The sequence below is a fragment of the Temnothorax longispinosus genome, chromosome 10, assembly GCF_030848805.1.
Source record: "Temnothorax longispinosus isolate EJ_2023e chromosome 10, Tlon_JGU_v1, whole genome shotgun sequence".
Lineage (NCBI taxonomy): Eukaryota > Metazoa > Arthropoda > Insecta > Hymenoptera > Formicidae > Temnothorax > Temnothorax longispinosus.
The window spans coordinates 7,507,384-7,533,953 of record NC_092367.1 but is presented as its reverse complement, the minus strand read 5'-3'; the positions used below and the strand labels follow the sequence as shown (position 1 = coordinate 7,533,953).

At 39.3% G+C, this 26,570-nt stretch overlaps 2 protein-coding genes across 33 annotated transcripts in view; both read left to right on the top strand.

The window, feature by feature from the left end:
* The first annotated feature begins 96 nt into the window (after positions 1-96).
* Positions 97-17,383, top strand: LOC139820102 (glutamine:fructose-6-phosphate aminotransferase 1). 5 transcript variants are annotated; one of them, XM_071790080.1, is made up of 15 exons: positions 97-414; positions 8,621-8,728; positions 9,320-9,409; positions 9,564-9,707; positions 9,803-9,969; positions 10,167-10,308; positions 11,297-11,323; positions 12,665-12,685; positions 14,375-14,532; positions 14,610-14,849; positions 14,947-15,145; positions 15,301-15,545; positions 15,628-15,783; positions 15,868-15,996; positions 16,146-17,383. In XM_071790080.1, exons 1-15 carry the CDS (start codon positions 408-410, stop codon positions 16,389-16,391), a joined length of 2,079 nt encoding a protein of 692 aa, XP_071646181.1. In that variant the 5' UTR covers positions 97-407; the 3' UTR covers positions 16,392-17,383. The 5 variants fall into 5 exon arrangements, with proteins under 5 accessions (XP_071646181.1, XP_071646183.1, XP_071646182.1 ...); XM_071790082.1 differs by lacking the exon at positions 11,297-11,323 and having other exon boundaries at positions 99-414; XM_071790081.1 differs by lacking the exon at positions 12,665-12,685 and having other exon boundaries at positions 101-414.
* Positions 17,384-20,837: 3,454 nt separating this feature from the next.
* Positions 20,838-26,570, top strand: part of Camkii (Calcium/calmodulin-dependent protein kinase II) — a 119,065-nt gene continuing 113,332 nt past the window's right edge. For 8 of the 28 annotated variants that reach the window (XM_071790673.1, XM_071790664.1, XM_071790674.1 and 5 more), the window contains exon 1: positions 20,844-21,711. In XM_071790673.1, the coding sequence (XP_071646774.1) occupies positions 21,647-21,711 (65 nt within the window). In that variant the 5' untranslated portion in view covers positions 20,844-21,646. Of the gene's footprint in view, positions 21,712-26,570 lie in introns of all 28 variants that reach the window. The other 20 variants (XM_071790653.1, XM_071790654.1, XM_071790652.1 and 17 more) reach the window with 7 other exon arrangements.

The following is a 26,570-nucleotide window of genomic DNA, read 5'->3' as shown; positions in this document are numbered from 1 at the left end:
ACATACAATATACATACATACACGTATGCGCGCGCGCGACCCGGACCGCCGGCGCCGCGGCGCGGCGGCCGCGCTGACAGCTCGCTACTTTCACGTGCACACGTGCACGGTGCATCTACGCGCGCGCGCGCGAGCGAGCCTACGACGACGGACGGCCGTTCATACGTCATAAGAGCCGCGAGCACGCTGTCGCACGGCTCAGAACGACTCAGAACTCAGAACGGCTCGGACTGTGTTTCGGAAGAGCGCGCGTCACACGCATCACACGCATCGCGGATACATCTAGCTAGCGAGAGTGACGTTTCGCTCCTACTTCTCTATCAATATTTCACCATCTGTCTCTCCGTCTTTCCGTTTGCCTTCTGCTCGTGTCTCTACGTACGTGGCAGGCGAGCAACCTTGGTAATATGTGCGGTAAGTACATAACATAACGATTTTTAGCACCGTCGCGTTGCTGCCGTAGCCAGCCGTAGCTTTCACCACCGCCACCGCGCACCGGCCACCGGGTTGACGCGGTCGATGTGCGACGTATTCGATTCACTTATTAGTCTTATTACACGCCTGACGCCCACTTATTACGTGACGTTACACACGCGTGGATTTTGTCAGGCCACGCGCAAGTGTCGATGTTGAAGTCGAATCGCGTCGTTATCGCGTCCAATTCGATTGCCGTCGGATACACGGAAAACGATCATCAACCATGTGAAATTAAGCGACGAGATTACGCCCAGCTGTGTGGTACACGGTACACGTATATGTGTATATCGCGACTCTTTGGTTTCTACACGCCGCGCCGCGCCACGCCACGCCGGTATAATCATCGAATTGCTCATTGCTAAGCACGAGCTAACACACGAAAGAAGAAGAAAGATTTGTCTCTCTCCAAATTTGTCATATTTAAGAATAAATTTAACCTTCGGTTGGCAACAGTCGGGAGTAAAAATTGCACAGACAATAATAATACGTTATTATTATTTTTTGTTTTCTTATGAAACGCTGATTGATTTTACACATTATTATTATTACTCCGATAGCATAAATCTCACTTATCGCCATAAGATACTTTTAATTTTGCTATCATTTAGCATTGCAAGTGAAAGCATTTTGAAAATAATGCAGTGAATATTTTACGTACTGATTAAAATACTGATTTTATCGCCAGTGCACATATTTGAACATGTATTCCTTTCTAATTATCCATGTTCTATGTTCTATTATCTTACCTATACTGCATGCGTCTAACGAGAGATCATGGTTGATCAAACATAAATAACGATAGGGCACAGAGTCGCAACAAGGTGTTCACGTTAAATTATTTTTATTTTTAATAGTGTTGGACAATATCTATTAAAAATAAAAATAATTTAACGCGGACACCCCTTGTTGTGGCTCTGTGCCCTATAGTTTTTATGTTTGATCTCTCGTTAGACGGAGTATACAAGTCCTAGAATAACAGAGCCCCACGTATTCAAATATATACATTGTATGTATTATTTATGGAACAAATAAATTTTATTAATCGTTTCTACGTTTCTGGGTTTGAATATGTTTTAGTTTTCACCGATATCATCAGTGATAGATGAACATAGTATTCGCTATATAACCGATCGCTGTCAGTCACGTATCGACGCTATTCATCGTTTTTTTATGCGCTAATCCGATAAATGTATTATCCTCTTCTGCAAAACGATAAAAGAAAATATTACAATAATGATAACATTGATAAAATTCGGTACCGGAAGCACGAGCTCGAATAAGGAAACACATACATGTGCTGCCAAGAGAACTTGTCAGCTTGTCACTTGTAAACACCGAGCGATATTGTGTTTTAGTTTTAGACAAAATGTCAGTTGTAATTATGGAAATAGCAAACCATATGAACTTTAGCGTACAGACATTTGTAAAAACTATCATCTTTACATACATAGAGTTTCGTTAGAATTTTTATGCGTGTATATATATATATATATATATATATATATATAAAATGTAAACGTATATACATATATACAATCACACAGAAAATTGTGTGTGTGTTGACGTAATAATTTACTATATTTAACAAAATACATATCACTAATTTATAGCAAAATACCAGTTCATAGTTCATAGACGATATCGATAACATCACACACGAAACTATGCAGTTGTAATGGATTTGACAACGTAAATTCTTCACGTCTTGCGATAGTTTTTGTTTTCAAACAATTTCACGAATTTTTACGACAGTTTACGTTACTTTTATTCGAAATTTCGGCGCGATCGGTCGAGATGGAGATGGTGTAACACGGAAGAGTCATTATACGAGATTACGAAAGGATTTGCGCAAGTCTCGCAGTTTCACAGAATTACATTTTCGATCCGCGATCGTGTCACCGATAGTCGACGAAAGCCTTTTTTAAATTAGATTTCTTCATAAGAAAGCGCTCAGCGGATGTTAATCTTACCGGCATAATAGTGCCGGTAGTGAGTAAGTATTCTGCAGTACGTATTATTTCTAAGATTGAACATTGTTTGTCAAGTTTGAAATAGCTGATACATAATTATGAAATTTTTCGAGTAATTAATGAATTAATTTGAATAAGACGAATAACAATTGATCGAAGCGTAGAGGACGTCGTCCGCGCCGTCGCGTCGCGACGTCGGTCGGCGATGCGTTACTATGCGCTCGTAGGAACGTTGTTACAGCTACAGCATGCCATTTATTTTTCCCGTGGAATATATTTATGTATGAGACACGGCTTCCTCGGGCGTCGACCTATACGTTTCGATTGTTTCGGCATTTATCAAATGGCTCAGCAGTGCTAAATCTTCATTTGCGACACGTAACAGTCATGTTGGATTACATCCTCTTCCGTTAAGAAGGTATCTACCAAGTTAGCGAAGATATCTGTGTGTGGCGATTAACGATCGTGCTTATTAACGACCCGTTATTATCAATTTTTAGATTAAGAAAATTATCTCGTTTTTAAAAGACGTACCGCTTTCCAAATTCCAAAGATTATCGCAAGTGCTTTGGTCGACGATCGATGACCTCTTTTTGAGTTGTGTACATCGAAATATTAATTATTACGGCATTGCTAATTCGCCAACTAGCTACTTACTTTCTTTAATAAGTAATATTTTTTTTCTAGCGTAATCTTATAATTAATGGAATCGATCATATCTATATATGTAAAATACGTACATGCAGAAACAAATCTTTCCATAAGATCGAAATAAGATCATTTCTCGATTTTCTCGCCGAGCTTGTGTTACAAGTATCAGCTTAAATTCTTCCACGCAAACTCTGAATTATTTCATAAATCTTGGAGTTTGGTGCCACAAAACGCTTGGGCGATTAATTTAAAGCTTGAGCTTGGAATTCGGAACGAGCTTGATAATTCAAGCACTTGAAAAATCTGTGCATATTTTACCATCATCAATGTGCGTATCTTCAAGACGAAAGATCGACTTCAATAGGAAAATGATTTGAGCATGTTCTTGCGCTACAACTATACCATGGCGTATGACTTGTAGTGGTGATACGTATTGTAATTTTTGATACACGAAACGATGCCGACGACCGACGACCGACGACACTCGGCGCTCGGCGCAGTGTCGAGTGAAAGTCGAGTCTCTTTTTCGTGGTGTGCGAACCTGAGCGAAGCTGAGGCGAGAGGGTTGCAGCAACATAGCACAGGACAGTTACATATGACATTTAGACGCGACAGAGATATCCACCTTCGGATACGCGACTCCTTTCTCTCCGATTCCCCGTTCCTGTTTGTTTGCCGCGCGAGATTTTACTGCTACGAATAAATTCAATTACGAGATATATTCTCGAGCGGGAAGTCTCAAGTATTAGAACATTTAGATTGTTATTGGAGGACGCATGCTGAACTCGGTATTATATATCATTCAACATAGTGTGCGTTATATCCAGTATTTTATTCTAATATATCACGAGATATTCTTACTTTACTTTGTTATATATGTATATGTAATATTACATAAATATATAGTAATTTGTATATAATAATTATATAATTTTTATGTGTAAATTTTTGCTATATTATATTATATATTATATATAAGTTTTATGTTTAACTGCTTGTGGAATAACATTTAAAGAGTAAATTAAAGACTAATAAAGAGTAATTAAAAGAGTAAAGGAAATAAACTGTGTTTCAATAGGGATAGATGTCTATACCCGGAGAAAAAAAAACATAAACGAACAGCGTGCGTGTTATTTGCTCGTCAATCGAGTTTGCCGTGTGATTGCCGTGATTGCCGTTTATATGAAGAATATCGTGGTCAGTAGGTCGGAAGGCCAAGTTCGTCGTGCTAGATGACGCTATCACGATTATCCATCAACTGTCTGGAGTATCTGGTCGTTCAACCGCGGTCTCGTTTGTGTACGTCGGTTGCATTTCGATTAGTGATGAAACAGTTAAATTTTGTGTTAAGAAAAAAAAAACGCAACTTGTACTGCTTTTCCGTCCAAGATACAATTATTGCACGTAATTGACTATGATTGCACGCGAAAAATGCTAGTTATTGACAATATGATACGGAAGGGGTATACCCCTCTAATGGAATTACTCGGAAAAAATACTGTCCAAGGGTGTATTCCTTGTCATGAGACTATCTCCAATCAATGTGTCCAATTAATCCCAAGCATGATTATCATGTATGACATTGCTTCGATAGAGCAAAATGATAAAAGCTCGGATAAAAGTCTCTCGAATTAATCGCTTTCAGCCTTTTAGAAGAATACGGTATACTCGGAAATTTTCAAGTACTGCCGCGTTTTTATTCGATAAGAGCTTCTTTATCGCTAGGCTTCTTATCATCCGCGACATCAAACCGCTTTTACAGCTGATTTCCGCAAATAAAGAAGGAAAATTGCTAATAAACTCTTGCGATCACTTTGGATATTCGTATATCAATCACACAGGGGGAAGAACTTTCTTATCGTTTTCAGTATAATTCAAGTCTTGCTAAAGCTGATCGCGCAGTCTTCCTCTATAAAACGGGATGCATGATCGATAAATAAAAATGCAAATACAGAACTTTATCATCTTATGTTTCATAACGGTACAGAGTCTTGCAGCAGGTAATAGAGGTATGCGCGGTAGATATTTTTCAAAGAATGACGTGTCTTAACATAGGTATTTTGCTTTTATTACTTACTATTGCGAGGCAAAAAGTATTTTAGTCCTTATCGCTAAAGCTAATAAAGTTGCAAATAAATAATATTCGATAAGCGTCAGTTATTAATATTACTTTCACTGTTATTTTTTATCTTATTCTTATGTCAATGATATACTCGAGGATAACAGATGCATCGTTGTTTGTTCATATGATCATGTTATAATACACATCGACATTTATTTGTGTACTCGTAGTGTAGAACGTATCTGCATTTTCATTGCTGACGAGTGGCGATGCAGATATGCCGAATTGATAATTTTATTTCCGAGTTAATTACGATTTTGAAAGATGACGACTCTTTAATAAATAAGTAGATGTAATAAAGTTATAAAGAATTTATCAATATCGCAATCGGCTGAATCGTGGTTATCTAGGTGGGAGGGGGAATTACAAAAATACCCAGGAAACTTTCGGAGTGAAATCAACCGAAGTAAAAGTGGGACAATCGCGAATGCGTCCAAAATGAATATTAGATCTTTCCTGTATAAAAAGTATGCTTGGATATCGCATTTTGTTTGCAGTCATTCTCAGCCATGAATTAGTAATCCTACTTGAAAATGGGAGAGGTTCTTTGTGTGTGTGTGTGTGTGTGTGTGTGTGTGTCGGGTTCTAATATGAAATTTATTACGAGAGAAGTTTAAATTATGAAACTTTTTTTAATTCTCCAGTGGGCGCGTGAAGTGTATCTTACACTCCCTTACAACATCTTGTAAAAAATGAGTGTTCTGGACAGTTTCAATACAGAACCGACTATTATCGGGGAAAAAAGAAAAAAAAACACATTACAGTTAAAGTTTCAACCTGTTAATATACTTTGAGATATGTGCATCAATAAATAATATTAAACAAAAAAAAAAAAACATTAATTGATTTAATATTTATAGCATAAATAATGCAGGGTGTAATTTACACTCCTTTTACGTTTCAAATTTTCACGCGCTCACTGGAGGGTTAAATACTATATCAACATTGTGGATGGCAAATTTTATATAAAATCTGTAATGTTTCACTGGAATTACATACAATGAGACAAAATATATATTTATGAAATGTACGCTATTGTGTTTGACTGCACTTGATTCGTATGTAATTCCATCTGATTAGCATCGGGAGGCTATGAATTGTTGTAGCACATTGATAATGGTATCGGATATCTATCTGTGTACATTGAAACAATAGCAGAATAGTTTTGTGAAAAGAATACGTTGAAACTACTCGCTTAAATCAATATATTCCAGTCGTATCGCGCAGTCTAATTGTAAAACGTAGTTCGTTCTGTTAATAAAAATTAAATTACTGGCCGATAAGATTAGAGAAACTTTGTTCTACTAGGTAGTATATATCCGTGTTTTGCGAGTAAAATTATGTTAGTTCTGCTAGATATTTTATTATTATTACTCGATTAAAATCGATTAACACCAAATTAGGAGTTTTAATTTCGGAAATATCACTGATTGATGATTTATTGAACATGTAAAATTTTATAAAGCGATCACACACAGAAGAATTCCTCTCTCTCTCTCTCTTCCTTTTTCTTTCTCTGTTACAAATAAAAACAAATAAAATTGATTTCTGATTCTGATTAAAAATCGAAAATAAATCAAATTGAATTGAGCCAAACAAGATGCAAGGTTTGGAGAGCCTTTGGTTTAGGATAAACCAAACACGATTTCTATTCTTATTCGGAGTTCGACGGTGTATACATATAAAGACGCGGTTGCTCCGCGATAATGTGGCGATAACCGCGACTTGATGACCGAATCTTTCGTTTAGCCTCACGCGCATGAACTTTCCCTTTCACCGGCGCGCTTATATCTCGAATTACCTGTTCTCTCTCGTCATTAGGCCAACCGGGATCTCCGGCCTTCCCTGTTCCTCGCAAACGTTCACGGGCATTTTGTTTTACATTTTGCATTTTTGTAACGTCCCATAATAACGTCCGGTATCGTCAATGAATGATGTCCGATAATGGCATACATTTAATGTTTTTAATTTCTATGCTAAACTTATAACTGATATTTTGCTTTTATCTTGATCTAAATATTCTAAATTATATGCCAACTTCACATTTTAACAACTACTAAAATCATATTTGCATGCTATAATTATTACGTGTATGATTCTAATATTATATATAATATTAAACTTTGAAAGATTTTCTTAATATTATTTCAATTGTAATATTAATATATTAATATACATCCTACATATAACAAAGCTGCAATATTTGAAAAATTTTTTCAATATAAAAAAACAAGTAAAAAACCAATAAGATTGTTTTTTTTTTAATATCAGAAAAAGAAAGGAAACTGGAATTCCTACATTTTTGTGATTAGTCATTTCCCAAGTATCAAGCTATATAGTTTGTGTTTTTGCATATCTGAAACTAGCATGTTAAATACAAAAAGGAATAAAACGAAAGGTTTCGTTGCGATGTTTCTCAATCTTTTGCGTTCCCGTTAAATCAAATTGTTTTTCATCTTTTTGCGTTCTCTCACGAAGGCGATCTTCGGGATCAAGAGGCGGTGCAGAGATCAATGAAATTAAGAGATGGTCTGTTGTCGCCTACCATAAATGTTTTTAGTTTTCTTTAGTCGATCGAATACATTTTGCAGAAAAGTCATAGGAAAACGAATTTATAGTTGTATTTTAAAATAAATAGTATACAAGAACAAATATAAGAAATAAAATTAGAGACATTCGCACCAGGTGACAGGCCATCTCTTCATTCCACTGAGCACCGCCTCTCGATTCCGAAGGTCGTGAGAGATCGCGAAAAGAGAAATTCGATTATTTGGAAAAGAAAAAATAAAAAAAATATAAAGGAATTAATATAATGTATATTAATATAATATACGTAAATATCAATACACTTAATATAAATATTAATATAATAAGTATATTAATATAATAAAAGATATGTGATTAATCAATATTAGATCTAAATTAAATATGTCAAGTAAATGCATATGAATGCTTATTGGAGCAATTGAACTGTGCAAAGATACAGAAAACTTGCACGATGCGATAAAATAATACAGTATAAGATAAAACAGTATTGAGAGAAATAGAAAGGAACGGTGAGGGGAGAGCGAGAGAGACAAACGTAGCTAAATTAAAAAGAAAAAATTGAATTATAGATATATTAAAAAAACTTCTATCATATCGTCATATCGTTAGTTATATCTAATTATGTCAATTAACACAAACACGTAAATTTCATGGTCGTCCAATACGTTAGACATTATGCGATACATGAAGATTAATAATAAATGATTAATAATAAATGATTCATAGCATTAATGGAAAATAGACTCTCATTATCAATAATATCTGTCAATGATAATTCAATCCAATTGTGTTTTTATCGCACGTGGTTGAAAATCCGAGTATATATGTAGTAATTGTGTTTTTGAATTCCCAGGAATTTTCGCTTATCTAAACTACTTGACGCCGAAGAGCAGAAAGGAGATCTTGGAGCTGTTGGTCGTTGGCCTGAAGAGATTAGAATATCGCGGATATGATTCTGCAGGTAAGTCGATATTTCTAATCTCGAAATCCTCTTTCCGCTCATGTAAACAATGCCGTGCGTTGAAAGCATTATTTCGCGATAAAAAGACAGAGAGAAAAATAAGGCAACAACGGAAAGCAACGACTATTCATTTTAATAGACTATACCTTATACTAGAAAAATGCAAGATATTTAAGAAAAATTCACAAAATATCTGAAACTGGTCGAAGAGTAATCTTTCTCACGGTTTTTCGCTTTATATATTAATTATATTATGAGGAAAACATGCAATTGTGTAACATTCTTGCGTTATGCACTTTCTCAACATATAAATAGATACTTGCAGTTTTGAATGTCGTGTCAGAGAGAGAAGGTCCTTGAATATCCACCGTGGTAAAAGGATAGAATTTCTGCCGTCCAAGTTAGATTCCACCTGCATCCCATTCGGCCACTCTATTTCTTTCCATTCGTTTTCATTTTAATTCGCGATGCGATGGTTCGAAGAAAAAGAGAAAGAAAGAGAGCTTCTTGGCGAATAAATAAAAGAGGCGACACATCTGCACCGTATTGGAATTTATATAGGAATTCTTTCACACAGTGTCCTTTTTGCAGGCGTCGCCCTCGACAGTGCGGATGGCAAGGACATTTCGATTATTAAGAAGCAGGGAAAGGTCAAGGCTCTCGAAGAGGAGATATTTTGTCGTAAGTGCCGACTGAAGTTTTCAGACTTGCGATACCACTTGGACGCGCGTTTCTTGCGCGTCGCGCGACCACTTTTGTCGTTGTCGCATAAAAAGAAATACACGAAGGTCCTGTCATTCGTCGTCATGTAAAAATCAACGATGTTTATTCGTAGGCACCAATCTTGACTTCGAGTCGGAAACTCAATGCCACGTCGGCATCGCTCACACGCGATGGGCGACCCACGGTGTTCCATCGGAGGTAAATGCCCATCCTCAGCGTTCTGACAACGAGCACGGCTTTGTCGTTGTTCATAATGGTAATGCTCGTAATATTGTATATGTGTGCGCCATGTATGCGTCGCGTCCCGGAATCTTTCTTTCGATTCTTTCTGTACGATTGTCTTGAATGCAGGTATCGTGACGAATTACAAGGAAGTTAAAACTCTGTTGCAACAGAGAGGATACGTATTCGAAAGCGATACTGATACTGAAGTTATCGCTAAATTGATTCATCATCTCTGGGTACAGCATCCCGCGTATTCATTCCGTGAGCTCGTCGAGCAGGTTGTTCAGCAATTGGTAAGAATTACTAATTAATTAATATATCGGAGGAAGGATGAATCAAAAGCCCTTTTCTTCGTAGGAAAATAGATTATCTCGTTAATGGAAAATGCTTTAATGAAAAATGCTCTATAATTATTTCACTATTTTCTTTTATCAAGAGGTTTTCTTAAATCCAATGTAAGATTACAACGAAAAAAATTATATTATTTTAGGAAGGGGCTTTCGCGCTATGCTTCAAAAGCAAGTATTTCCCAGGCGAGTGCGTAGCTACGAGGCGAGGATCGCCGCTTCTCGTTGGTATCAAGACGAAAACGAGACTGGCTACTGATCACGTGCCTATTCTGTACGGAAAAGGTAAGTCTGATTATTACAGATCGATCCAATTTCGATCTATGCCACGAGAAATCAAGGGATTATTCCTAATGTCAAACGATAAGTATCGAGATCGTAATAAACTGTCGATTCAGCATATCGTCTGTATTTATCAATATAAATTATTTTAATATCTCGAGAGGCAAAGAGCGTTAGGTACGCGTAGTCTCCACGATAATTAATCAGCGGAGACGCACGAAGAGACGTTTGTATTATATTGCTCTAGAATCTCTTTTATCTTTATCTATCCACTCTACCTGCAGTGTCAATTGTCAGTGTCGACATAATTCCACGTTCGAGAGAAAGGCGACTAATACCTATAACTGATAACTAACTAACATAAGCATGCGCGCTTTTCCCTATTAATTCAAATCACAAGTCGATATGGAGATCAACACGCTCGTGCGACTAAACTATATCTGGCTTCATTATTTATGTTATCACATACATCTCGTACTTAAATATTATATCGCATACTGCAACTGATCGAATGCATTATATCAGCGTTAATTTTTTGTGCGATGTTCATTGAGATAACGTTTATCAGAGAGACATTGCTGCATATGCTTGCGATTGTAATATAGAGTATCACGCGTATTCATTTGTACAAAAAAATTTCTCGAGATACTAGCGTCTTTATGAGTTAGTCTTTATGTATGTATATTATTAAATATTAATTAAATATAATAATAGATATAGTTAAATAGAAATCAATTAATATATTTACTTTTAGGCTTGCAATATTTTTTTTGCTCCTTTTTGTCATTTTGTCTATAAGTATCGTAATTGTTAAAGAGTTTGAGTAGGTGCATGACTGTTAATTCAAGTACTTGTTGTCTGTTTCTCTAGACTTTGGCAAATTGCATTGCATATAAGCTCTCTTTCCGTACGAGTTTAATGTGGATTATTATATGTGTTTCTTTTGCATGAACACCTTGCGGTTATGTTCTACAACTTTTCACGCCGTCAGACGATCTTCAATGCGCAATAAACAAAGGTATAATATACATTCTATTATACTAAATTTATTTCGATTCCCGTCCTTGGCACTGAATCTCTCGCTGTAACGAGAGCATAAGAAAACGAAACAAACGGCTTCGTACCACGATATCTATATATGTGATCAATCGAAATGTTTCTTGTCGATGTGCATATCGCATTGATCCATTCGATTTTTGATTTTTATTCTTAACAATCGGCAAATTATGCACTATCGAGCATGCATTATTCTATTCCTGTCGCACGATCCAGTGATTGAGGAATGCCTAAATCGGTACGATTCTTATGTAGAATTGTCTTTTGTGAAAATTTCTTGTTAACATCGTCGATCTCGACGGTCGCATTCGAGATCGCGTCTTCAGTTTCTTATCATTCACGGGCTGTTATCCAATGTTCGTTCTCTCGCTTTAACACAGTAACACATGCTCTCATTCGCTCGCTAATTGGCATATTTCTATTCTTATTCCAAATAAATCATTTTGTAACGCAAACCTGCTTACAAGAAGAGACTTGTATAATTTTTTTCTTACAAATCCACGAACGCTATCATGATAGCGTATAGCACTAATTTTTTTTCAAGCGGCTTTAGGAGCGCAGTTTTGGCATTAAAAGTAAGACACCTGGTACGTATATTTTTAAAATTAATAGACAGAAATAAATGAATTTTAACGATTGCGATGAAGTATGTTGAGGATTATAAGATTTTATTGCTCACCGAGTGCTAACATAGTGCAATGAGTTTTATCTAATTGTTAAACATAAAAATCTAAGGGATTAACGAGTAATCCCTTGACAGAAGACGTTAGCCTTCAAAACAATGTAAACGGTAAACCGTAAAACGAATAAATTTTACACTTACAAGAATCTGCGGTTTTTACACGATGTGTAAGTTGGGGAAAGTTTGTAAAAAAACATATATAACATGAAGAAAGTTAAGATCTCGCGTCTTATACATGTACATGTATATAATAAAAATTAATGTCAAGTATTTTTGTATTTCTAAGATAATGTCTAAATAAGACTTTTTTAGATAAAAAAAATAAAATAATTTATCTAAAATAATTTTCTTTTTAAAATAATCTTTAACGATAGATATTAGACGAAATTAGAAGAAAATTTAATACGTATTATTTTTCAAATAAATTAATGCTCGTCACGCGCTTGATGCTCGCTCTTTGTACCGCACACCGCACACAGCACTCAGCACTCATTCGTTCCATTAAATTTATATTTGCCGTTATATCGATCATTATGCTGTTACCGTTGTGGCATTATTTGTGCGCTAATTGTTTTTGTTTTCTTTCTCGTTTTCCTCCTTCCCGCGTCCCAATATGTGCAGAAGGTGAAGCACCGTCTCAAGGTAATACTTTACATCAAGTTTAAACTTCTCTCCGCTTGTTCTCTATGCCCGATTAACTGTCTCGGTGACGTGTGATTTGCTCGTTGTAAATAAATGTAATCAGTTATTTTTAACTACAAGCGCTTGGCCGTCTTTCTGACTTTTATGGATAAAGACGATGGATGGGTGGATGGATGGATAGATGATGGACGGTATATCGCGCTACGCTTTCCGTACGTATACTACCTATAACCTTTCCTATAATGTGTATAATTTACAAGTTATTCCCACTTTCCGCTTATAACAAGTTTTGCCTATCCAATGTTCGATTAATGTAGATGAGGAATATATAACATACTCTCGGGATATACATAGTTAATACTATATAGTTATCGCTAGCGAATAATTGTCGCTATACCATGCCTACTACTTGATAAGAATATGTATATATTCCGTTAAGTGTTGTTGATCGTTGTTAGTGTCGTTACCGTTATCGAACACATCATGGCATTATTTTTATTTGTTTTGTTGTCGAGGTGATATCATTCTCATTGTCTCGCAGCGAGCTAATTAACATATTTGGATATTATTAATATTAATATTCCTCAAGATTGCGAGATATGTGTGAGTGAATATCTAAATACAATACAATAATCGCTATTTTTGCTGTTCGTATTCAAAAAATATATGTATTCATTACATTATGATATTATATTGCGCCAAACTGGTGTGGGGCTTAGAAGAAAACGAGCAAATAACTCAATACTCTTATTTTCTCTACTGCATAGCCATATCGATTTATGACATCAAAAACGAGAAATAACGTGAAATCTTTTCTTGCTCTATGCCGAAGTAAATTAGATTTTTTTTGTCACCAAAAGCTCTCTTTGTTACCTCGTATTAGCAAATAAACGTATAATTCAATCTGCATGCGTTCTACACTTCTTAACAAAAATAGATCTTGTAACAGTTAATCAAAATTTAGAGCTAGTAATTCACGATAAACTTGTAATTTACAGCTGTTAATTTATGAATTGAAAAAAGAGTTTTTGGTATATCCTATCTGTCTACACTATCGAATGAGCGTACTAGCAATAGTAGCATGCAAAAAAAAAAACTAATTTATTTCAATAAAATGTAAGAAAGAAAGTTTAAATGATTTCTCGCTTTTAGCGTCATAATTCAATGTAGCTACAATAAGAAAACGGAAACTGTAATATAAATTTAGCACAACTGTAACAATAATTGAGAGAAATTAATAATCAACCATTTTTATCTTAAACATTTTAGATATCAACTTTGATTTTTTTTATCACTAACACAACTTTGGTGCAAAATAAACAAGTACTATTCGCAATAATACGTGCAATAATAAATTTTGTATGTATAATATGTTATGTACATATAATATATATACAAAAATATGATATATATATCCTGATAATATCATTAGTCCATTGCAATGTAGATGGTTTTTTATCATGCTCTATTGTTTGCTATATGTATATGTTTGCTTTACTCTTATTTTCCCGAGTAGTTTTTAAATAAAATGGAGAGTTCTGCAGTGGAATCTTATTTTCCATTGTTTGTACGATATTTTTTCCATGTATTCTAAAAGAATTTCAAGTTTCAAAATTATAATATTTTACTTAAAAAATAGACTTTTTTAATATCTTTGTAAAATAGAACAACGGTTCAATCTCTGCGTAGATCATCGTCCGCATGGCAGAAATCCAGAACTTCCGGTGATTCCACGTAGCGAGAGTACATCCGAGTTTCAACCTCTTGAGGATAAGGAGGTCGAATATTTCTTCGCTTCGGATGCGAGTGCCATAATCGAGCACACGAATCGCGTGATATTCTTAGAGGTGTGAATTGACCGTTGCACGTTTAACCAAATTTTAGGCGAGATCGCAAAAAGTTATCTCATGCATTATGTCGATAGGATGACGATGTGGCAGCCGTTAAAGAAGGCGCGCTGAGTATTCATCGTCTTCGTCGTTGCATGGATGATCCTCACGCTCGCGAAATCACGACACTGAAGATGGAGATCCAGCAGATCATGAAAGGCAATTACGATTACTTCATGCAGAAGGAGATTTTCGAGCAGCCAGAGTCGGTGGTGAACACTATGAGGGGACGCTTGAATTTTCAAGACAACTCAGTCACCTTAGGCGGAATTAAGGTAACTCTTGCATATAATTTTTCGAAAGTGTTTTGGGAGAAAAGAATCTGGTAAAAATTGGAAAAAATGTATATATAATATATATATACTTTTTCAGGATTACATTCCCGAGATCAAAAGATGCAGACGTCTCATGCTAATCGGTTGCGGTACGAGCTATCATTCTGCCATAGCTACGCGGCAGCTTCTCGAGGAACTGACAGAATTGCCAGTAATGGTTGAGCTCGCATCCGATTTTTTGGATCGTAATACGCCAGTTTTTCGAGACGACGTCTGCTTTTTCATTTCTCAATCGGGTAAGGCTTCACGAAACGATTAACGCAGAATTATATAATAAAAATGTGAAAAATAAGCGGATAAGAAAATTCAAGTCAAAATATCGCAAATAATGCCGTTTTAACGTGATAAAAATTATTGGATTGTGATTGAGTTATTGTATTCGTAATAACAGGTGAGACAGCTGACACGTTAATGGCGTTACGTTATTGCAAAAGTCGCGGAGCTCTTATCGTGGGTATAACTAACACGGTCGGCAGTAGTATCTGTCGCGAATCTCATTGTGGCGTGCATATCAACGCCGGTCCCGAGATCGGTGTAGCAAGTACTAAGGCTTACACCTCGCAATTCATCTCTCTCGTGATGTTTGCACTGGTAATGAGCGAGGACAGAATCTCTCTTCGCGCGAGACGCTTACAGGTACGTTCACCTAGAGTTTAACATTTTATTTTACGTGTGTTTTTTTAATAAAGTGTGATTAAATCTTACGCATATTTTCCAGATTATCAAAGGCTTGAAAAATCTCGATAATCTCATTCGCGAAGTATTGAAGCTTGACGATAAAGTTAAGGAACTAGCCAAGTCTTTGTTTCAACACAAATCCTTGTTGATCATGGGGCGCGGATACAATTTCGCTACGTGCATGGAAGGTGCACTCGTAAGTATGCGAGAAGAGAGAAGCGATAATAAGTTACTACGCGCGACCAATTCTAACTTGTAACACACTTTAACTTATTTGCAGAAAGTAAAAGAATTGACATACATGCACAGCGAGGGAATTATGGCCGGTGAATTGAAACATGGCCCTTTAGCTCTCGTTGACGATTCCATGCCGGTAATTATGATCGTAATGAGAGATCCAGTTTACGTGGTAAGTTTAATTAAGCAAATTTTTATATCCGTGCTACGCTCATGGGTACATTATTTGTACATTATATAGGACGAATTTAAAAGAGATATAAAAAGATGTAGCATACAGCATAGTTGGTATATTAGTATATAGGATAACTTATTTTGCAGAAATGCATGAATGCACTTCAACAAGTTACCGCGCGAGACGGTAAGCCTATTGTTATCTGCGAGGAAGGGGACGAGGAAACGAAGGCTTTTGCCGATAGGGCTCTTGAAGTACCTAAAACTGTCGATTGCCTACAAGGAATTCTCACCGTTATTCCCATGCAGTTATTGTCTTTCCATATTGCGGTTTTGCGTGGCTGCAACGTCGATTGTCCGAGAAACTTGGCCAAGTCGGTCACGGTTGAGTAAAAATCGAACGGATTGTTGCATTACTTTTTTAGGACCACAAGCTTGCTACTACGTGGTTACTACAAAATTTTATCAAGCCATACGAGAACGAGAATCATAGACAAAAGATAGAAGATAATTATAAATATCGGGCACAATTGATAACATCGCGCAGGAAATAAAACAAGCCCGGCGTCAGGACGTTTCTTTCTCAAGCTTTTAAATCTCATTAAACTCGTTTAGCTGCTCGTGTTGCCCGCTCGTGATTTAAATTTAAGTGATGACGCCTGATAATCGATCTTATTAAATGCAAGAAGATATATAAAAGAAAAATAATCACCGAGATATGCACACGTTGCCAAGTTAGTTTTTGAGGGAGAGATAACAACGCGACCTAAGATTCGCTCATGTATTTTTCGCAACATATATTATGTTGCGCAACATTGATTAACGTAAACGTTTCTCTTTTACGAAGAATAACATGAGAAAAAATCCCCAAATTTACACGATTCCAATATTTTTAATGCATTTAACATTCATATATTAATTCGCGTAACATACAGTCGCAAGTTTTAAATATGATAACCATCGATTAAGCGATGCTTTTGATTTGATAGATATAGGATATAGCGCGATTCAGCACAATTTTTTCGTCGATTGAGTTAAAATTAAGATGACGATAAAAATTTTTGTACGCGATAGCGATTATATGATGGATAATACATGCGAAATGATAATTATATTAAATATATTATGCATAAGTATGTGTATATGTGTGCGGTAAATACCACAGATATGTCCAAACGGCATTTCCGGTAATTTTGTTTTCTTTATACAAGAAGCTACACATTCAAGACGATACAGAGATTGCTATCTCGTTTGATATTTGGACGGCAATCGTTGTATCATACGCAGATATGCAATAGCAATTTTCTAAGACCTGTATCTTTTTGATAAATCTATGTCATAATTCTTTGTACAATTAATCAAAGAATATATACATTACAACTTGATTTATATCTACAGTGTAACACGTACTCACCTCACCGCGCCGCGCGCCGTTGCCCGATGCCTCCCAGTCTCAGTCCCAGGCCCCCTCCTCTCTCGATCCTCCTTCGTTGGTCCATTGTCGCACTCACGACGTTCATGAACGAAAATCGACGATATCGTCACTTGTAATCGCGCGACACTTTTGACACTGCACGGCACTCCCGGTATTATAATTTTGCAACGCGGCGCGTACTTAATTATACGGCGACGGAAGAATTACGTCGGAGAAACTTGGAACGAAGCTATACGATCCGCTTGACACCGCCGCGGCCCGCGCGCGCCGTGACTTCCCGCCATCCCGTGCGCGGCGCAGGCCGCGCAGGTAGACGCGGACGCGACAAGTCAAGCGAACGTGGCGGAGAGAATTTTGTAAATCGCGCGCGGCCAACTTCACACTTTGAACAACGATCAATAATGTCGAGATTACTTTTACGTAGCGCAATATAAGCGGCTTAAGAGGAATAAATTGATGAATTAAAATCAAAGATCAAAGCTGTGAATATCCGCGGAACATGCCAACCGAAAATAATACGATCGCTACTTTACCGATTATTACAAGGCGCGATTTTGGTTAACGGCAATTAAATCATCGATTTCTGAACGTTTTATATCTATCCTCCACAATCGCTAAATCGTCAAACACGATTAAATATGAGGTTAAACATACGTTAATAGGGACCGTGATCGCTAATTAAACACACGTCGCACGTCTCATCGCGGCGTCACTCGATTTGGGGTCCGTTCGATCCCTTTATCCGTGTTCCGAAAACGACGGACGACGGCCACTTGATTCTGAAGCCGCGCGACACGACGCGAAACGCGAATCAAGTTGACGGTTGAGGGTCTCTAAGAAAAGCGAAATCCGAAATCGATCGTCCGAAAGAATGTAATAGAAAGTCACTATTATCGAATGCGACATACCTCGGCATCCGTATCAATTTCGCGAAGCACAAATGTAGTAAATAAACATTCGATATATTAGGGCTATCGCACAAACGTACTTAGGCATAAGCATAGCATAAAACCGCCGGCGCGCGGCGCCGCGCTGGACCAATGAACATCTTATGTAAATCAATATGGCGACTTTATGCTGGATGCTCATTGGTTTTATAGCGGTCTTATGCTAATAAGCTATGCAGGATGCATTTTGTGTGCGATGGCCTCGATTTCGGCAACTTTATCCGTTTCGAGAACGACGGAAACTTCATTCTGAAACTGCGTGACACAACGCGAGACGCGAGTCAAGTTGACGGTTGAGAAAAGCGAGACCGATCGCATCAAGAAAGAATGTAATCGAATGTGATATACTACCTCAGTATCCGTACATATATAAAGTCCGCAAAGCACATGTATTAAGGCTGTTTCTACAATTACGTGCATGTGTAGTCGGATGTCGGAACGCAGCCGATGGTCCAATGAGAGAATTTCTTTTTCGAAAACGAATTTTTCTCATTGGATCATCGGTTACGTTCCGACCTACGACTGATTGTAGAACCGGACTAAATGAACACACACACATTCGATGTATCACAGGTTTTTGTAATCTGAACACGCGGATCTGGCGATTCGTATATTACTCCCCGAAGTGCGAGCAACGACATCATCAGAAATAATAACGGGCCGCGGGCGCCGCGATAACATGAGTAGTAGGGATAGAGAGGGGTAGACTTTATTCGCATACCCGGTATCCGGCATACCGAACTAACCGACGGCGCGCGGCCCTACCCCCACTCTGTCCCCACTACTCATGTTTACCGCGGCGTACGTGGCCCGTGGCGGCCGTAGCCCGTTCTGACGTCGTTGTCGTCGTTACTCCGAGTCCCGCGTCTCGCGCTCCCGGCTCCCGCTCCCGTATCACATATATCGCGGAATTCGCGGAGTAAATACACGAATCGCCGGGTGTCGCCGGTCGCCGATTTCGCTTTTCTCGCGTCGTGTCACGCGATTTCAGAATCAAGTGGCCGTCGTCCGTCGTCCGTCGTCCGTCGTCCGTCGTTTTCGGAACACGGATAAAGAATACGCGAGTGAACCCTGAATCGAGTGACGCCGCTAGCCGCGAGCCGTGACGTGTTTAATTAGCGACAGTGTCTATTAACAATTTAACCAGCTCATATTTAATCGTGTTTCACGATTTGGCGATCGTGGAGGATAGATAAATCGTTCATAAATCGATAATTTATAATTGCATGTAGTTAATCAAAATGGCGTAATCGCATTCTCGCGACAGTTGCTCCTGGCCGGTCCTGGCGACTGGCGACTGAAGTTGGCCGTGCGATTTATGAATTTCTCTCCGCCATCTTTGTTTTATTTGTCACGTAGTCACGTCACTCACGTCTACCTGTGCGCGGGATGGCGGGAAGTCACGGCGCGGCGTCATGGGTGTCAAGCGGATCGTATATAGATTTCGTTCGTAGTTTCTCCGACCGCGACGTAATTCTTTCGTCGCCGTGTAATTAAGTATACGCGCCGTGAGATTATAATACCGGGAGTGCCGTGCTTTCAGTATCGCGCGTTGCGCGTCGCGCGATCATAAGTGACGATATCGTCGATTTTCGGCATTTTCGCTCGTGAACGTCGTCGCGTCGTGAGTGAGTGCAACAATGGACCAACGGAGGAGGATCGAGGAGAGGAGAAGGGGGCCTGGGAGCGACCGTAAGGTGAGTTATAGTTATTGTTATTTGTTATTTATTATTTTGCTGTCCTGTCAGTCCTACTAATTACGCGAGCGAGTTAATGCGCGGAAATATGCATTAACATCTTAAAATCAGATCACATCTGTTAAAATAACGTTTTAGAAATTTATATTTAACGGGCGCGATATAATAATTATTTACTTCAAGTACGTATTCATTTTCTTGGACACTCTTGCACTGCTTTATTTAATGTAAAAATATTTCTATGTTACAGATCATCGCAGGTCGCAGGGCTACAACTTACAACTCCGCTGTTGCGCATCGGCCGGTGAGTTATTTTATTATTTTAATCTTTTCGAGGCGACGCGACGTGCCCATACCTGTCCGAACTGTCCGAGATGCAGTACAGTAGAAAATATAAAAAACAAAAATGCATTCGATAAAGCAAACGTATCATTCGCGTTAGTTTAATGCGGAAAGCCGGGTGTTCTCCTATCTCTCTTCAGATGTATCGAAATCGAAAGAGATTCGAAAAAGCGTCGCGGATCTCGAAAAAGTAACGCTGCGAATAACGAGGAGGCAATAGGCATCTCGTGTTCTCGAGTTCTCGGGTGTTCGAGCGTAGATCGTCGAGATCTCTCGGACACGGTCGTTTGAATCGAACGCGCCAGTAGTAAATCTCGTGTTTGCGCCCGACGGCGCGCCGCCTCTATGTAATATATATTGTCAGTATCACTCGGATTGACCGCGCGCGCGCATCCGCACGTCGCATTCCGCGCTCGCCCTCGCGCTCGCCCTCGCGCTCGCCCTCGCTCTCGCCATCGTCCGCTCGTCCTTCGCGAAGGAGCCGAAGGAGCGCGCCGCGCACAGTCGACGATTCGATTCGTCCGCCATTGCTGGCCGCCCACTCCCTCCATCGCGCCGGCTGTCGCCAGTGCGCGACTTGGCGACTACGCGAGTCAGTTCAGTCAGTCAACGATCTGCCGGGGACTGGGGAGTAGTGCGGAGTCGTGGACGTCGTACGTCGTACGTCGTGGACGCGTCGCGGTAGAATTTCCCGCAGACGACAGAGGTGAAGCTGCGATCGATTGGCAGCGCGGCGCGGATCGCGAGATTTCCTCTCGCACACCGTTGACCGTGCGTCTTCGTTGCTGTCGTCGCGTCGCTCGTTGTCGCCGTTGTCGGTGCTGCAAGCCTGCGGAGCGAGCGTAGCCCGCCTTTCAAGTTTTCCGTTTCTCTCTGCCCGGTCCGGCCCATCCGCGATCCGCCTCGCTATCATCGCCCCTCCACCTCGTCCGTAGTGTCGTCGTCAGCGTTCGCTGCCGTTGCCGCTGTCGCTGCCGCTGCCACCGCCGCCGCCGCCGCTGCCGCCGCCGTTGCCGCCGCCGCCGCCGCCGCCGCCGTCGTCGTCGTCGTCGTCGTCGTCCCGGTGTTGGAGCAGCGCCGCGGCGGTTCCCCTCTATTGATCGAATTTGACCTGCGAAGTTTCCCCTAGCGCGTGTGTGCAGTAATAGTGGCGGCCGGTAGTGGGTCTCTCGCGCTCGTGTTTCCGAGTCCGGTAGTGCGGTTAAATTAATCGCGAGCAGCCTCGGTATGTCTTTGCCAACGGCTTGCACGCGGTTCAGTGACAACTACGACCTGAAGGAGGAACTCGGAAAGTGAGTACCGCAATTTTATATTCTATTCGCGCCTGTTCGCGCCGCGCGAGCGAGCGTGCGAGATTACTCCGCTTGCTCCGCGTGTCGTCGCTCTCTCGCATTCGCACGCTTCATCCTCCTTCTATCGCGCTTTTGTCGTCCGACCGGTTCTTTTCCTGTCTCTGCTGATAATATTCGTACGAGAAGACATAGAGGGAGAGAGAGAAGGAGGCAGGGAGGGAGGGGAGAGAGTTCTGCGGTCATTCGTGCCGGCGCGGTGCGGCGTCCGCCTTCGGAGTTCGGAGCAACTTCTTCTTCCTCGCCGGACACGCGCGCGAGCAAGCGCGATGATAGCGCGAGGACGTGCGCACAGATCGCGATTATTCACGATCGACGTACGTAGCAGACGACGCGGCGCGGCGAGGTCGGCCATAATTGTTCCCTGCGTATGCAGGGTACGTCTTTTCACCGTCTTCCTTCTCCTTCTCCTCCTCCTCCTCTTTCTCCTCCTCCTATCTACGTTTGCCGGATTCTCTCGTTCCTTATCATCTTTCCTCTTCTCTTCCATGTACGCATCCTGCGCGTACTACGCGCTCTCGTCTCGATCTCTTGATGTATGTCATGTCACGCCAAGTCTTGAGGCCTTTCTTTTCCCTCTCTGTTGCGCGCGCGGCGCGGGAGACACCCCGTTGCATTTCGTCTATATTTAAGCGCCACGGGCACAGGCCGTCCGCCGTCCGCCGTCCGCCATCCGCTCAGTCTCTATATATAAAGCGTCAGGGCGCCTGTTCCTCTCCGCGCCGCTTTCCTCTCGCGCTGTGCGAGAAGCAGCGGTAAGCGTAGAGCTCGAGCATCGTGTATAGTGTATACGCGCGCGGATCTGTTACCGAATCGATATCGCGTCTAGTCGCGTCGTCGCGCCGCTTTTTACCTTCGTTACCTTCTCCCCCTTATCTCCTCCGCTCTCCGCCCTCCACCCTCCGGCTTCCACCCTCCGCCCTCTGCCCTCTGCCCTCCGCTCGCCCGCGTTCTCTCTCTTTTTACTCTACTCTCGCTATCTCCCTCTCCCTGTCCACCCGCTTCCCCCTTTCTCGTTCTTCTGCCACGTTTCACCTTCTCCGTTCTCTCGTCCTCCTTCTCCTCCTTCTCCTCTTCTTCGTCATCCCTCGTCGATCTTCTCCACCCTCGTGGCACGAGCGACGGCAGGTGGTTGCAGTCTTGCATGCTGTTATCCCTAAAAGTTACTAGATCTTCCCTCGGCGCGATCTCATTGCGATCGAAAAATTTATGCGCTACTTTTGCAATACGTAACTATTCAAAAATTTAGTTAGAAATTAGGGTTAATACCTGTTAATGTATTATAATTTGTATAACTTTATATGTATAGTTGATGTAACTTTGTTAAAAAAAATTAGTTACATACATACTAGCCTAGTTTACACCGATCTCTTGATACGCGTATCAAATAGTATATTTGAGCTGATCAGCCAATAATCAAACTAATTTACTAGTTATTTACTATTTAATACGCATATCAAGTGATCGGTGTAAACTAGGCCATTATGTATGTAGATATATGTGTAGAGATATATATTCTAAATATCATCATAATTCTCTTTCTCTCTCTCTCTCTCTCTCTCTCTCTCTCTTTCCCTCGTAAAAATATTTTATCGACGTAGTTTCTAATAATATTATATATTTTGCGTTGAATTTGATTTATTTGTATAAATCTGGTACACATTAACATTTTCCAGCTGTTAATCTCCATCAATTCTTTTATCCATAACTGTGATCGCTGCAGTTATAGTTCTTTTTGTGTTTCTCGATATACGATACATTTCATGCAGGGACGAGAAGATCCGATACAAGTATCGACGCGTAAGAAATTGATAGGTATTCTGATATTGGAATGCACGTCAATGCATACGTTTCCGTAGATTGTAGGTGCCCGATTTATAGCGCTTTCCGCTACGCTGAAGAACCGCATGAATGAATTGTTCGACGTTTGCTAATTGTAAATCGCATTTCGGAGCGACCGCGCCGAGTATGCCGATATTCACCGATACTCGTGGATATTCTCATGTTCTCTTTTTTATTAGAGCACGATACTTGGTATCTGGGCTCGTGTCTGCTTCTCTGCAAGAAAGCGATGAGCCATCCTAGCTCGACTTTATTGTATTAGCCCTTTTAACCTTTGTACCTTTTTTATCGAACGACAACTATTTTTAGTACGTACATTCTTCTATGTATGTGTACAACAGTAGTTATAAGAGAGTAGTAGTTAAGAGGGAGTTGCCCTAAATTAAATTAGGGTAAAAATGTTTGTTTTTGACAGACATCTAAAACGAAGCGGGCGAGATTCAAGTATATATCAATCAGTATCAGTATTATTTTAAAAAACAACGAAATATTTTTGCCAACGATTTTTAAACTTTTCTAATTACAGTTTCTATCTTTGTTTTAATTACATATACAATCAATATTTTCAAGCCAGATTATTATATTTTGCGCATGTGTTGCGCTAGGAAAGTATTTTTTCCGAGATACTGATCCAATTGTCAATATTTCAGCATATCTAAACGTTTTCTTAGTGCGAGAAATTTTAGAGTCGATCTAAATGCGAGACTTTATACGTTTATCCCAAGTCCAAATTCTAAGTAATATAATTTATGTAATGGTATACATATACTTTTTTAGGTATAATTATAAAATGTATCTTTCTGTACATTTTTATTTACTTTTATCGACTTTTATTGCGAAAGGTGTATTTCGATAGTCGATACTAAGAATTAATATGACTTACGTATGCGAGAGTTAGATTCCATGATATAAACATCTATAATTTGGAAGCTTGTGAAATATAAAACCATATCCAACATAAATTCAAAACATAAGGGGGGGGAGAGTCTGATACGTTTTAGTTCCGAATTATATATTTGCTTTTTATCTTAATCTTGTAAACAAGTACACAGCACACAGAATGTGCGATAAATTGCTTTATTCTCTGTTAGGATCTCTCTCTCTCTCTCTCTCTCTCTCTCTCTCTCTCAATTTTTCACGATTAATTTTGCAACTGACTAATCGTTAATCGCGTGTATTATGCTACTACGTAATGACTTTCCAGTTTCTGAAATATTCAAGGGTGCACAAAAACAATATATTCGATCACATCCCACGTCTTTTCGGCAGAGTTTACGCCATAGTTGATAGATACATGGAGACTAGAGCGTGCTTAAAACACGCGTTATATCGGATCACCTGCTGTCCAATGGTAGTTGATTCTTCTTTTCAAAAGCTCTCCATATCATTTATGATGATCATATCGTACGCAGGGTGTCAGAGTTTATCGTCTTATCGAATATTTTCTCGTACCTGTGTAGAGGGGTACCTGTTATAATATAGAGATAGGGGTAAAAATTATTACTCTCTATATTCTCTTAATTCGTATCTGTGTGGACTTTGATTTCTGAATATTCGGTGATGTTTTGAGAATTTACGGGACTTTGAAAGTATATAATCGATATTTTTCCAAAATACATATAAAATTATTTTTTCATCGCACTTTCCGATGTCATTATTCGTAACAATTTCTTCGCATTTCTCGCATGGTAATCATTTTGTCACATTTCCACGTGCGTTCACCGATGCATCATTCAGTTTTCAAGTACCATCGAGTACCATATAGATCAGATTTATCAGATAGATCAGTGCCAGTCGTTTTGGAACATTCGCGATACGCGAGAATGCGAAAGAGTAAAATTCTGATGCGTTCGTATAGATACACGCATCTTCGTGTACGTGTAATGTATTCAGGCAGTTTTGTTTATAATTAAATTAAAAGCCTTGCACATATTTCTGAATATTATAATATTTACTTTCCAATTTTATTATTTTCAACATAATTATAATTCTATAGAAATATATATTTTCTTAAACTTGCTGAGTTTAGATTTTGAATGGTTTTGACAATGAATATCAAGCTTATACATGTATATGTATATTAATACGCGCGTTAAGTTGGATTCACTAAGTAAACGAGTGCGATCAAACACGAATGCGTAACTCGCTTCAACGAGGGTGAATCCGGTGAACACGCTGGTACTCACGAGACGCCTTTCGCACGCATTGAAGCAAATTGTTAATTCATTCGTGTTTGTTCACATTCGCTTGCTTGGTTCGGATTCGGCTTTACATACGCGTGTGGCACATGTGCGCCATAGTAGGTGCGATATATGTATACGTGTGCGTGCATTCGTGGCACGGTATAATCAAAACATTTCTCTCGCCTTCTGTATCCGTTGAATAATTCACGAACGGCGCGCAAAGACTTTGCTATCTCGTCGGGAGAATGTTTGTTTCTTACCTATACCTATTAATTATAATTATTGATTTTACTGTGTGACGCGAGAATGTATGATAATTGGCGGACGTAATCGACACAAGATAGTTTTCATCCTCGAGGCACTCTTCCAAGTGCCAAGTGCAATACTGATAACGGTTACATGTTTCTTCCTTTTCATACATAGTCAACTTTCGCAATTTATGGTTTCGTATATTATTGGCCGAATAATTTTCGCATTCTTTTTTTGGGGTACGAAATGTAGACACTTAGTTTGCAAAAACTTCGCTTAAAAGCAAAACTACGGATAATTGACCGAGATTTCCGTATTTTTTTTTTTAGAACTGAAACGAGCGTAAAAGAGCAGATAGCAAAATGAAAATGTGAAATGTTGAACAGATGTCACATTCGCTATTCGAGTAGACGAGATATTTTCCTTGAAATTGATATCGGGAAAAGTGGCGCATATGCAACGAGTTGAATACGACTTTAATACTATAAGAGCCTTATAAACTGTAAACTAAATTACACGATATTAGAT